The sequence below is a fragment of the Cnephaeus nilssonii genome, assembly GCF_951640355.1.
Source record: "Cnephaeus nilssonii genome assembly, chromosome: 23".
NCBI classification, from domain to species: Eukaryota; Metazoa; Chordata; class Mammalia; order Chiroptera; family Vespertilionidae; genus Cnephaeus; species Cnephaeus nilssonii.
The window spans coordinates 4,860,306-4,873,061 of NC_137094.1; the positions used below are offsets into that span (position 1 = coordinate 4,860,306).

General features: G+C 39.6%; 1 protein-coding gene across 4 annotated transcripts in view; it reads left to right on the forward strand.

Annotated features, from left to right (window-relative positions):
• AHCTF1 (AT-hook containing transcription factor 1) overlaps positions 1-12,756 on the forward strand; it is a 77,661-nt gene that overhangs the window by 52,436 nt on the left and 12,469 nt on the right. For 3 of the 4 annotated variants that reach the window (XM_079763801.1, XM_079763799.1, XM_079763800.1), the window contains exons 28-32: positions 133-336; positions 954-1,350; positions 5,269-5,392; positions 8,525-8,604; positions 11,273-11,481. In XM_079763801.1, coding sequence (XP_079619927.1) covers positions 133-336; positions 954-1,350; positions 5,269-5,392; positions 8,525-8,604; positions 11,273-11,481 — 1,014 coding nt within the window. Of the gene's footprint in view, positions 1-132; positions 337-953; positions 1,351-5,268; positions 5,393-8,524; positions 8,605-11,272; positions 11,482-12,333; positions 12,623-12,756 lie in introns of those variants that run through there. The other variant, XM_079763802.1, reaches the window with a different exon arrangement.

Here is a 12,756-nt window from a genome sequence, read left to right on the forward strand (position 1 = left end):
CTAAAACTTCGTATTATGTGTTTATTTGAGATGAGAATTTGGCCACCATTGTGATTCAATTGACCCTGTCTGTCCTTATGTATTGCCTGTTATAGACACTAACGGTGGATTTCCATTTACTCTTTGTCATAGAAAGCTAAAACTTTGGCCATGTCAATTGCTTCCTCTGGATTTGCCGAGTTCACTCCTCAATCCATCCTAAGGTCTGGTCTTCGGTCAACACCTTTAGGGTCTCCCTCTCAGTCACCTGGAAGGTCTCTTACTCCTCCTTTACGACTTAAAGAAACTAGAATTTCATTCATGGAAGAAGGCATGACCAAAAAATGGACTTCTGGAGTAAGTTTGATAATATTTAGAACAAAAAGACAGTTCTCACGGGTAAAAAGTTAGATATATCATTTTAATAATATCACTATAGATTGTTGTATACAGTCTTTCAGATAGTCATGAAATCAGAAATATTAGTTCAGAAAGAAACTGGGATATTGCCTAAGCCAAACCCATCATTTACAGGCGGAAAAAATAGGGCTTAAGAAGCATCAAGTAAATTGCCCACAAATAGCTATTTGGTGTCAGAAATGGGACTAGAACCCAGACCTAATTTTTAGCCCGTGTTCGTTTGTTTTTTAACCTGGATTGTTTTGTTTCTCTTATTAAGTTCCTCATTGACTGTCTATTTAGGAGGGTATATCTTCAGAGTTCCACTGTGGGTTGTTGATGGAACCCAATTGATGATTATTGTCATCTTGCGTATTAAAGTCTTGGAAATAACTGATTTTTAATTAGAGAAACTTAACAATCATTAAACTTTAATCATGTATCTGAAGAGAATGGATTTAGAATACATGAATTTTGATTAAGATGGAAAGGGTGGGCAATGATTGGCATTAATATCTTTGACTTGACTGATTTTTACTAGTAAAAATTATTTTTTAAAACTTTTTACTTAACAGGCTGCAGATGATAACAAAACAAAAGTATTTGTTACCATACCTTTCTATAAATGTGGAATTCCAGGAGAAACTGAGTGGCTGAAGAACAAAGATAAGACATCTTTTTTCCTGAATAGCCCTGAAATGGGCCATCAAGAAATGGATGTGAGGTCAGAAAATACACCTTCCCAGGGTTTGGAGAAACTGGATGTGAGCAAAGAAAACAGCAATGTTTCCACCGAGTCACTGGAGTATCAAGATGCCCCATCACCAGGAGAGTTTGAACATGGTGTCATGGCTACGAAGCCAGCCAGTGCTTCCACTGGACTAATGACTAATCCAGCTGAAAAGACTGAGAAGGACAACGATAAAGATGTGTTTGAATCAGTAGCTCCTCTAGACCTGGAGAAACCAACGGGTAAGAACTCATTTCCAAATATTCAAAATGGCTATTGATGTCCCTCATTTGTAATAGAATTTTTTCCACGATACAAAAGCTTTGGGCTTAGATAATGACATGACACAATACAACATATCTTATTCTTTCCACTTACAAGTAGGGATGAGGTGTGAGGGCAGAAGTACTTGTGTTCCTTTTGGCAGGGGAGAGGGGAGAACAGTAATGTTTAAGAAAGAAATGTTAACTCTCATTCTGACTTAAGGCCTTATAGTTATGAGAAATAATACTTTTTTTGTTATTTTTATTTATTTATTTTAAATTTAATAAATCTTTATTGTTCAGATTATTACAATAGTTTCTACTTTTCCCCCCCATAGCTCCCCTCCACCTGGTTCCCACCCCACCCTATGCCCTTACCTCCCCCGCACTGTCCTCATCCATAGGTGTACAATTTTTGTCCAGTCTCTTCCTACACCCCCCATACCAGTTTCCCCATGAGAATTATCAGTCTACTCCCTTTCTGTGCCCCTGATTCTATTATATTCACCAGTTTATTCTGTTCCTCAGATTTTTAACTTTACTTTTTTCTTCTTCCTCTTCTTGAAGAATACCTTTCAGCATTTTATATAATACTGGTTTGGTGATGATGAACTCCTTTAGCTTTTTCTTATCTGTGAAGCTCTTTATCTGACCTTCCAATCTGAGTGATAACTTTGCTGGGTAGAGTAATCTTGGTTGTAGGTTCTTGCTATTCATCACTTTGAATATTTCTTGCCACTCCCGTCTGGCCTGCATAGTTTCTGTTGAGAAATCAGCTGACAGTTGTATGGGTGCTCCCTTGTGGGTAACTGTTTTTCTCTTGCTACTTTTAATATTCTCTCTTTGTCTTTTGCTCTTGGAATTTTAATTATGATGTGTCTTGGTGTGGTCCTCTTTGGATTCCTTTTGTTTGGGGTTCTCTGCGCTTCCTGGACTTGTAAGTCTGTTTCTTTCACCAGGTGGGGGAAGTTTTCAGTCATTATTTCTTCAAATAGGTTTTCAGTATCTTGTTCTCTCTCTCCTTCTTGCACCCCCATAATTCTGATGTTGGTACGCTTGAAGTTGTCCCAGAGGCTTCTTACACTATCTTCAACTTTTTGGATTCTTTTTGCCTTTTGCTTTTCTGGTTGTTTTTAGCTTCTTTGTATTTCAAATCTTTCACTTGATTCTTGCATTCCTTTAGTCTGCTGTTGGGTCTCTGTATAATATTTTTTTATTTCAGTCAGTGTATGTTTAATTTCTAGTTGGTCCTTTTTCATATCCTCGAGGGTCTTGCTAAATTTATCGGCCTTTTCTAGGAAATTCTTGAAAACCTTATAACCGTGGTTTTGAATTCTATATCCAGTCGTTTTTTTCCCTCCATTTCTTTCGTTTGTGATCTGTTACTTTGTCTCCACATTTTCGCTGCTTCCCTGAGTTGGTAGGTAGCTTTGTGTGCTAGGTGTCCTGTATAGCCCAGTGGCTTGGCCTCCCAGTCACCTGAGGTGGACATTATTGGTACACCCCTTTGTGGTCTGTGTGTACAGCCTTGTTGTAGTTAAGTCTTGATTGTTGTTGGTGTCACTCGGAGGAACTGACCTCCAGGCCAATTGGCTATGTGTATCAGCTGTGTCTACGCCGGGAGACCTGTGCTGGAGACAGCCTTATAGGACCAGACTTGCAAAATTGCAAAAGCCTCTGTGCTCAGCTTGGATGGGGCGGAGTCTCAGGACTGAGCAGACAGTCTTGGCTTCCCGTCATCCCTGCCCTTGCGCACGCGCCTCCAGACCTCTGCCTTCCGCGGCTCCCCTGAGTTTCCGCCTAACAGTCCAGATTCCTCCCAGGCTCGCCTGGAACTGGGGTTCAGTGCAGTCAGAGCTTCCAACTCCCTTCCGCTAGGGAGAGCTAGCAGCAACCTCAGCAGTCAGTCTTCTCTGTGTGTGCGCACCTCTATACCCCTGCCCGCTGCGGTTTCCCCAAGTCTCTGAGTCTTCATGTGCCTTTCTCTCTACCTGACAGTCCAGACTCCCCCCGTATGAGCCTGGGTCCACGGGGTTTCACCCGGAACTGGGGTTCAGTGCAATCGGGGGCTTCCTTCCCTCTCCCGCCAGAGAAAGCCAGCCACTCTGCTGCCCTTCCTCTCTGCGCACGTGTCTCCGTACCTCAGTCCTTTGCAGCTCCTCTGATTTTCCATGAGCTTTTTTCTTTCCTTCTAGTTGTAGAATTTCCACTCAGACAGCTTTCCTGTGGTTTTGGATGATGTCCGTTCTGTCTTTTAGTTGTAGTTTTGAAATTGTTGTGCTAGTCAGCAGTTTAGGTGTTTACCTATGCCGGGTTTCTCTCCGAGAAATAATACTAACTTTAGATGAGATTGCTATTAACCCTTTGCACTCGCTTGCTTTTTTCTCGATTCCTTTATTCTAATGCTAACCGTGCCGAGTCACACTCGACATCCGAGTGCAAAAGGTTAACAGTTTTTAACTTATCCAGTTTATCCAGAAAGCTGCTCTAGAACCAGGAAGCTCATTCTACTCTTCCTCCATCTCTACCTCCAAAATAAATCACTGGATGATCGAAATAAATATACAACAGCCCATGAATTTATTGTCTTTACTCGAGGCCCTATGCATGAAATTCGTGCAAGAGTAGGACTTCCTTCCCCCGGCTGCCGGCACCGGCTTCCCTCTGGCACCTGGGACCCAGGCTTCCGTCGCTCTGGCTTCATCTGGAAGGATGTCTGGTCTAACTAGCATATTATACTTTTATTATTATAGATATTCATCTATCAAAAAAATTTTAAGCCCCTAATATATGTGCAACAAGTGTGTGTGTGTGCTAAGTGTTGTTGAGGTGAGTAGAGTGGACATGGGCGTCTGCTCGCGTGTAATTTAGAGCCTAGTGGGCTGTGAAAACAAACAAGCACTTGTAGTTTGATAGTGATATGCTAGGGGACCGCCAGCAAAGGTGAAGAGTAGGTTTAGTGGACAAGAAAACTTGTTTTCTTTTTGTTTCTGAACACTGCAGTTTTAACAAGCTTCTTTAAAGGTTACTCCTAATTTTAAATATGTAAAACCAGGTACTCTTATGAAAATCTGGTACTTTTATGAAATATTTCTTTTGGGAAATATTTCCTGCCTGAGCTTAACTAAGGTTTCTGAGTCCAGTGAAGTTTGGGCTATGAGGTTGTTGTTTTCCAGTATGTGTTTATTGATTTCAGAGAGAGGAAGGGAGAGAGAGAGAGAAACATCAGTGATCAGTGGGAATCATCGATTGACTGCCTCCTGCGTGCCACCTATTGGGGATTGAGCCCACAACCTTGGCATGTGCTCTGATTGGGAATTGAACCCATGGGTCGCTGCTCAACCACTGCGCAACACTGGCCAGGTTGTGATGTCTTTACTTAATAAACAAGCCTTTATTAGTTGCTCTCAGGATTTAGTACTGTTTTTTCATAAACAGCTTATGTCTGGAAGTTTACATTACTCTTTTCATATACTGTATTCCACTAAAATAATTTGAAAGTAAGTATTAAGTTAGTATCTTAGTTCAGTTACTTAACTAGGTTTGTGATCTGGGATAAGCAGTATAACTATATGCTTGTTTTTTTTTTTCATCTTTAAAATGGGGATAATAGTACTGCCACTTTGAATACTGAGGATTTAATGAATTGCATCTAAAACACTTGTAGCAGTGGCTGTTAAGACAAAAGTGAGAAGTGGTAGATTAAAGGGGGTGAGGGAACTCTTGGGCTAGACGCAGAATTAGAAGGAACTGTTGGCAGTCTAGTGGACTCAAAGGAGCAAGCTACACAGAGAGCAGACCTGACAACTTGTTAAAAAGTCTGAGTCCCAGACCATGAGTAATTGCTGAACATTTAACACAGATAATGGTAAATATTCTTAACTGTATGGTTTACAGGCACTTTAGAAGATGGAGAAACAAAGGATCTCTTCATTGCAGAAGAAGCACTGTCAGTATTAAATCACTCGAGCCCTATTCAAGGGGTTGAAGCTTCTCTTAGTGTACCATTAACCCATGAAAGGTAAGTGTTTAGGGAAAAATTTCACATATTATTGTTAAATGAAACTGAACCAGTAAAATAGTCTATGCATAGGTCAGCTCTTAATTACATTTTTGACATTTCCATATTTGGTAATGTTTTCTGTTATGAAAGAAGTTCATTTGTACAATTGTGTTTTACTTAGTAGTTTTATGAAATCTTAGAACGAAACTAAACATTTCCTGAATATATAGAGTCATACTTGATGGGTTGAAGTAGAACTCATACTCTTTGGTGGTCCTATTTTTGTTGAAGACCAAGAGTTTCATTCCCAGTCCTGCATTCTTCCATGCCCTTCCATTTTCGGTGGTTTCTGGGTGGTCAGGGGTAAGTTTCCCATAGCACCAAGGTGAGCATAGGGAGATGGCGCAGAGGCAGTTTTGTTTCCTACCATTGGATGGATACAAAACTCGAGCCAAGTTTTGTTTCTTAATGACATGAAGTGTTATGCTCCCACTTAATTTCGGTTAGCACTTGCACATTTAGGAAATGTGCTAGATGATGTAGGGCAGTGCTATTCAAATGTGGTCTGATTGATGCCAATTTCCACACAGTTTATGGCCCACAACAAGATAAGCAATCAGTACAGCCTTCACCGGGTAGCTTAGTTGGTTGGAGCATTGTCCCACGCACCAAAAGGTTGCAGGTTCGATTCTCCGTTGGGGCATGTATGGGAGGCAACCGATTGATGTTTCTCTTTCTCAAATCAATAAACATACCATTTAGGTGAAGATTAACATACATACATACATCTATACTAATAAAAGAGAAACATGCAAATTGATGACACTCTGCTACGCCAACCAGCCAATCAGAGCGAGTATGCAAATTATCCCAACAAAGATGGTGGTGCATATGCAGGCACAGAGTGAAGACTGAAGACAGCAGAGAAGGAAGATGGAGGGAAAATGGAAAGCGGGGCTTCACTCCCTTCTCTGATTCATTCAGGCCGCAGGAAGCCCTATTGCAGGAATCTTACTGCAACGGGCCTCTAATATGTGTGTATATATATGTATACACACACACACCGGCCCTCTATTATGTATGTATGTATGTGTGTGTGTGTATATATATATATATTAGAGGCCCGGTGCATGAAAATTCATGCACTGGAGAGGGGTCCCTCAGCCCGGCCTGCCCCCTCTCACAGTCCGGGAGCCCTCAGAGGCGTGAGGCGACCTGGCGATCAGGGGAAGGCGACACCCCATCACACCTCCACTGCTGCCACTGCCGGCAGCACAAGCCTCGGCTGGCCCCGGTTACCTAAGCCTCGGGTGGCCCTGGGCGGCTGGGCAACCACCATCTGAGGCTTGCCTGTGCCTTGGGCTGGCCCTGGGCAGCTGGGGGGCTGAGGGGACTTGGGGACTCCAGAGGCAGGCATGTGACAAGGCTGAGGGGACTGGGCGCCACCATCTTGTGGCTGGTAGGCGCCGCCATCTTTGAGAGTGGGGCAGTCAATTAGCATATTCCCTCCTTATTGGCTGTGGGCACTGCCATCTTTGCCATGGCATGAGGGTCAATTAGCATATTCCCTCTTTATTAGATAGGATAGAATATATCAGTACACCACTTTCTTTGTTAAAAGTTAGCTGAACTAATCAGTGAATTGGTTCAGCTTATGACATAGCTCCTTATTTCATTGCAAGACTGGACACATTGCACATCAGCACTAATAACAACAGTGACACCATTGTACAGGATTCCAAAAATGTTGCAATTTCAATTACTAAGAAGTAGTATGAAGCCCTGGCATAGAAGCTCAGTTGGTAAGAGCCTCATACCGATACACAAAGTTGCAGGTTCGAGCCCAGGTCAGGGCATATACAAGAATCAACCAATGAATGCATAAATAAGTAGAATAACAAATAGATGTTTTCTCTCTCAAAACCAGTGTTTTGTTTGTTTTTTTAAGAAAACGGGGGGGGGGGGGAAGGATAGTAAAATTTAATAAGCTTAACCACAAAAGACATAACTTACAACATTGTAAATGGCTTTGTACGTCCTGAGAGTGACTTCATAAAGCACTCAGAGAGAGCAGCATCACAACAGTGACCTCTCACACATTCAACTCGGTCATGTGCTGCTTTTGTGAAAGGAGAAACCCTGGTCAGCTAGGATCTTTGCCACGCCTTCATGCAAAAAGTGGGAGAAACCAATGTGAAAGGATTATCCAGATTGTTTTATTAATTAATTCAAGTATTTTTTAACTTAATGAAAACAAATATTTCTTGCAAATGGGTTTGATGGATAACAATCACAAAGCAAAGTGCATTCACTGATAAGAAACTTCAGTCTTAGCAGGGGGGTGAGGGCATGAGTGGGTGGGATGGGGTGAGGAGGACACATATGTAATACCTTAATAAAGAAAAAAAAGTTTTTAAAAAAAAGAAACTTTAGTCTTCAGTGAGCTAGGTGAATATTCTCCATCTTGGCAAGCTAGTTCCTTTTTAAACAAACTAGTTGTTCGTTCTTATTCTTATTATAAACATTGTGATTGAGGTAAGTTTACAAATGTAACTATAAATAAATGTGTGATTTACTTTAATAATTGTGTCATTCCCCTTTTTAAAAATCAGCATGGTTTAATTGGGTTCGCGGGCGGGAGGCCAGCTCGGAATAGGAAGGATCACTGTCAGCATATTTCCAAAACTTAATTTCATGAAGTGGATTAATTAATGCAGATACCTTTAGTTTTCCATTCTGAGTTATTCTTTAATCTTAGCATTAAGATACTGAACCTCCTCCTGCTGAGTGTAGAGGAATTATCCCATAATATTTGACAGATTTATTTGCAAAACGTGGCCACCAGTAATTAAAAATTGGTATAAGTGCAATTTGTTCCGAGCAACATTTTAAAATCATTTTACTTGTAATTTAAGGCCATGTCATTATTGCCAATAAGGTGAAATATTGGAAAGTGGGAGAAACAAATATAGCATTATTTGTTTCTAAATTCACTGTAAGTTTTATAGAAGTTCAGAGTGAACTTATTAATTTCTCTGAACCTTGGTTTTTATCAACAATATGACAAGTAGGAGAGGGAGTAGGATTTAAAGCATATTAGAGCAGATGGGATCTTCTCACACTGTCAAATATTTATTTCTATTTCTAAAGGAAAGTCCTCACCCCGAAGTCCAAGGTACCACTTTCAAACGAAGTATCAGTTGAAACCTGCACCTCTACAATTAGAACAGGTAACGATAAATGTGTGTATTATTTTGACTTAGAATTATTTCATTTTGGTGTTTTGATAAAGAGTTCTATTCTTAGAACCAATTAACCCTTTGCACTCGCTTGCTTTTTTCTCGATTCCTTTATTCTAATGCTAACCGTGTCGAGTCACACTCGACATCCGAGTGCAAAAGGTTAATCTATTATCCAGATTTGTTTATCTCAATGTTTTTTTATCTCTTGTGTGTATGGTGTCTGAAGGTGTATCAGCTATGAAAACAGTAGGTTGCTTGTAATGCACTCTATGATTCCCACAGTGGAAATCTTAGAATGCTTTTTGTGGACTATTTTCCTTCAATCCACACCCAGCCAGACTGCATACCTGCTTCTTAATCTTCTGGGACTCATATCTACATAGGGCAACTTCCTTTTTCCTGAAATTTTTTCCCATATGCATATTTCCCCCCACATGTTGAAAAAGGAAGGGGAGATAAATATGATAGCTAAAAGAGTACAGAGGCTTGAACCAGATTGCTTGGGTTCATAACTCAGTTCTGCACTTACAGTGTATAAGACTGAGCTATACATTGTGTGTTTGTCTGTAAAATATTAATAGCTTTAAGTGTTAATAAAAGCTCAGTAAATGGTAGCTGTTATAATTACCAATTTTTTTAAAAGCAAATTTTTTCCACTTAATATGCTTAAGACAATTTTCTTTGTCATTAGTTTAGATTAATCCTGTATTTTTTAATGGTTATAATAGTATGTGGTAGTATGGATGTTCTCTGGTATGCTTAACTAATTATTATTGAACATTTGAGCTGATCACCATTTTTGTTTTGTTGTTTCAATTCTGCAATGAATATTCTTGTGTATATATATTTGCGCATTATATATCAGTGTTTCTGTTGGGTAGATTCCTAAACATGGATTTGCCAAGTCAAGGAGTAGGCACAGATTTTTTTTTTTTCCACAGAATTTTAATATTTGGTTGTTTATGCTTTCAGACACTGATGATTAGAAGGTAGCATGCAATGTATTTTCCCATTCCTCTTTGCCAAACTGGTGAAAAACTTTTTTTCCCTTTTTTTATAAGCAGTCTTTGTATATTAGCCCATTATCTGTGAAATGTGTAAAAATGCTTTTTCCTGGTTGGTTGGGGTTTTTTTGTTTGTTTGTTTGTTTGTGTATGTGTTTTTGGTTTTTTTATGTTGTTTATCCTCACCCAAGGATATTTTTTCCATTGCTTTTCAGAGAGAGTGGGCAGAAGGGAGAGAGAGAAAAATTGATGTGAGAGAGACACATCAAATGGTTGCCTTCCACACCTGACCCAGGTACATGCCCTTGACTGAGAATCGAACCTGAGACCCTTCAGTGCAAGGCTGGACAGATACCACTGAGCCACACCGGGCAGGGCCCTCGTTGGTCTTTTCTTTTTTTCTTTAAATATATTTTTACTGGCCTCAGAGAGAGAAAGGGTGAGGAGAGACAGACACATCAATGATGAGAGAGAATCATCAATTGGCTGCCGCTTGCACACCCCCTTTTGGGGATCAAGCCTGCAGTCTGGGCATGTGCCCTGACTTGGAATAGACCCATGACCTCCTGGTTCATAAGTTGACACTCAACCACTGAATCATGCTGGCCGGACACTAGTTGGTCTTTTTGATTTTTGTTAAACACTAAAGGATTTGTTTTGTTTTGTTAATCCTCACCCAAGGATAGTTTTTTTTCCATTGCTTTTGAGAAGACTGGGAGGGATTGAAAGAGAGAGACACATCGATTGGTTTCCTCCCTTTTACCTGCCCCAACTGGGGCCAGGGATCAAACCTGCAACCCAGGTACATGCCCTTGACCGGGAATTGAACCCGAGACCCTTCATTGCGTGGGGCAACACAAGGAAGAATTTATTTTTAATGAGCTGCCCACCCCCAAGTTATTTTTTAAATGGTGAAGTATATTTGTGGCCATTTGGGTGCTTTCTGCTAAAAGAAAGATATCTATGTAGTCCTTTTCACACCTTGATTGAAGTCCAGATTTCATATCCCTCAATTAATTATATAATTGCTCAACAAAGATAGCTGGTTATCTAAACTGGTAAGTATAATTTTCAGATTAATTTAGTAAGAAACATCTGAGCTCCTCAAAGCATTTGTCATATTGATGTTTTACAATAAGTACAAAAATTATATTCCAGTTGAGAAAAAAAATGTCATTTTTAAATGTAAAATTTATCTAATGTGTTTTGTCCTGGTGAAAAGCACATGTATTTTTTTTTTTATATATTTTTATTGATTTCAGAGAGGAGGGAGAGGGAGAGATAGAAACATCAATGAAGAGAATCATTGATCAGCTGCCTCCTGCACGCCCCACACTGGGGATCGAGCCTGCAACTTGGGCATATGCCCTGACCAGGAATTGAACGGTGACTTCCTGGTTCATAGGTCAACGCTCAACCACCGAGCCACACCAGCCAGGCAGCACATGTATTGTTTAAACTGAATAATTGGATACTAAAGAAACAGGATTAACATGTAAATCCTTGTATATCAGTTTTGGCAGTATAAAAGTTTTTCAAGGAAACATTCTCAAGTACACGGTAGCCTTTTCCCTCTGTTTGCTTCCCAAATAGTGTATATATTATTTTTTTCAACTTAAAACATGAAAGGTGAACTCTCATTTTTCTTTCAGCTGTGGCCGATGTCCTTGGTGATAGTGGAAGCTCTGGGCTCGTTACCTCTGAAAGTCCTGTTATCTCTGAACATAGGCTTGACCAGGAAATAGCAGTGAATTCAGAAGAAGATCATGAAATAGAAGTTGATGCACTAAAAGAAAGTGTTGACTTACCAGAAGAAAAGCCTCCAGTTTCTGACGATTCTCCTGATACTCAAGAAGTTCATGTAAAAAAATTTAATTTTTTAATTCTCTGTCTGTCTTTCTGTTTTGAGTTAGGTTTCAAGCCATAGTTCAAACCTAATGTATTCATTTATTTGGTTGTTATATAAAAACCTCTTTATAAAGATATGTGTTTCAGAATGTTTTGTGGCCTATAAAAGAATACATCCTTTAAGAAATTATTTTTCTTAACCAAAACCAAAAGGCTGTGTTAAGTCACAATTTTAACAGTTTAATTTTTGCTTAGTTTATGATTTAAATTCAAGTTTTTTTAGCCATAAGAAAGCACATACTGGCTACTCCAAAGACAAGTATGACATTGAAACTATTCAGAGCATATATTTGAAAATAATTGAATGTAGTTAAATAGAATTTTTTTCCCCATGCATACTTACGGGAGAATTGATATATATACTCCAGGAAAGATTTTTTTTTTTCTTGGTACTTAATATGACCTTTGGTTTCCAAAAATTCCACCAATTCTCTCCTATTATTGACAGGCAACTTTTATATGATTGAATTTAAGAAGGGAGAAAAGCAACTAAATTAATTATAGAAATTTGGTTGTATAGTATTTGGAAAGTTTCTTAACTCATAAAATGTCGTGGTTGTCCATATTCACTGTGAAATAGATGGACAAAGTCCCTATTCCTTTAGCTGGGAGGCTTAAAAACTTGTGGGCATGGTGTTAGTGGGAATCCTCATTTCTGCGTATTTCCAGTCTATCATCTCATTGAATGTTTGGGGAGTGGGGAAATGTCATTGTCTAGGTGGGTGGTAATGTTCTACCTTCTTGGTCAGGAGATCTCTCTGTTACTTTCTACCTCCTCCTTTTTCTCCCCTTCCCTTACCAAAAGGTAAATGCAAGGACCATTCCTTCTTCCACCAAACCCTTGCAGGAGAGGTACTGAACTTGAAAGCCTTAGGAATTTCATGGTTTATGCAGCCCCAGCAAAGGGAAGAGGATTGAGTCTAGCCCAAGGGAGCTTATGTAGGTGAATTCTTCTTCAACCTTATGGGGATCATGCTGTTTAGAAAAGTGTGGTTAGTTAGGTAATTTGGGGATTATCATTAAAACACAGTTTGGGGGTTATTTCTTTTTCTCCAATTAATTTTTTCTTGGGTGAGAATAGAGTAAGTCCTTAATTCTTCTCACAATTGTTAGCATCATAATAATTTCAAGGTTTTGTTAATTAAAACTGTCTTTTTAGCCAGGGAAATGTGGGTGTCTACTTTAATTCCTTTCAGAACCTCAAAATCTTACTGTCTAGTTATTTTGA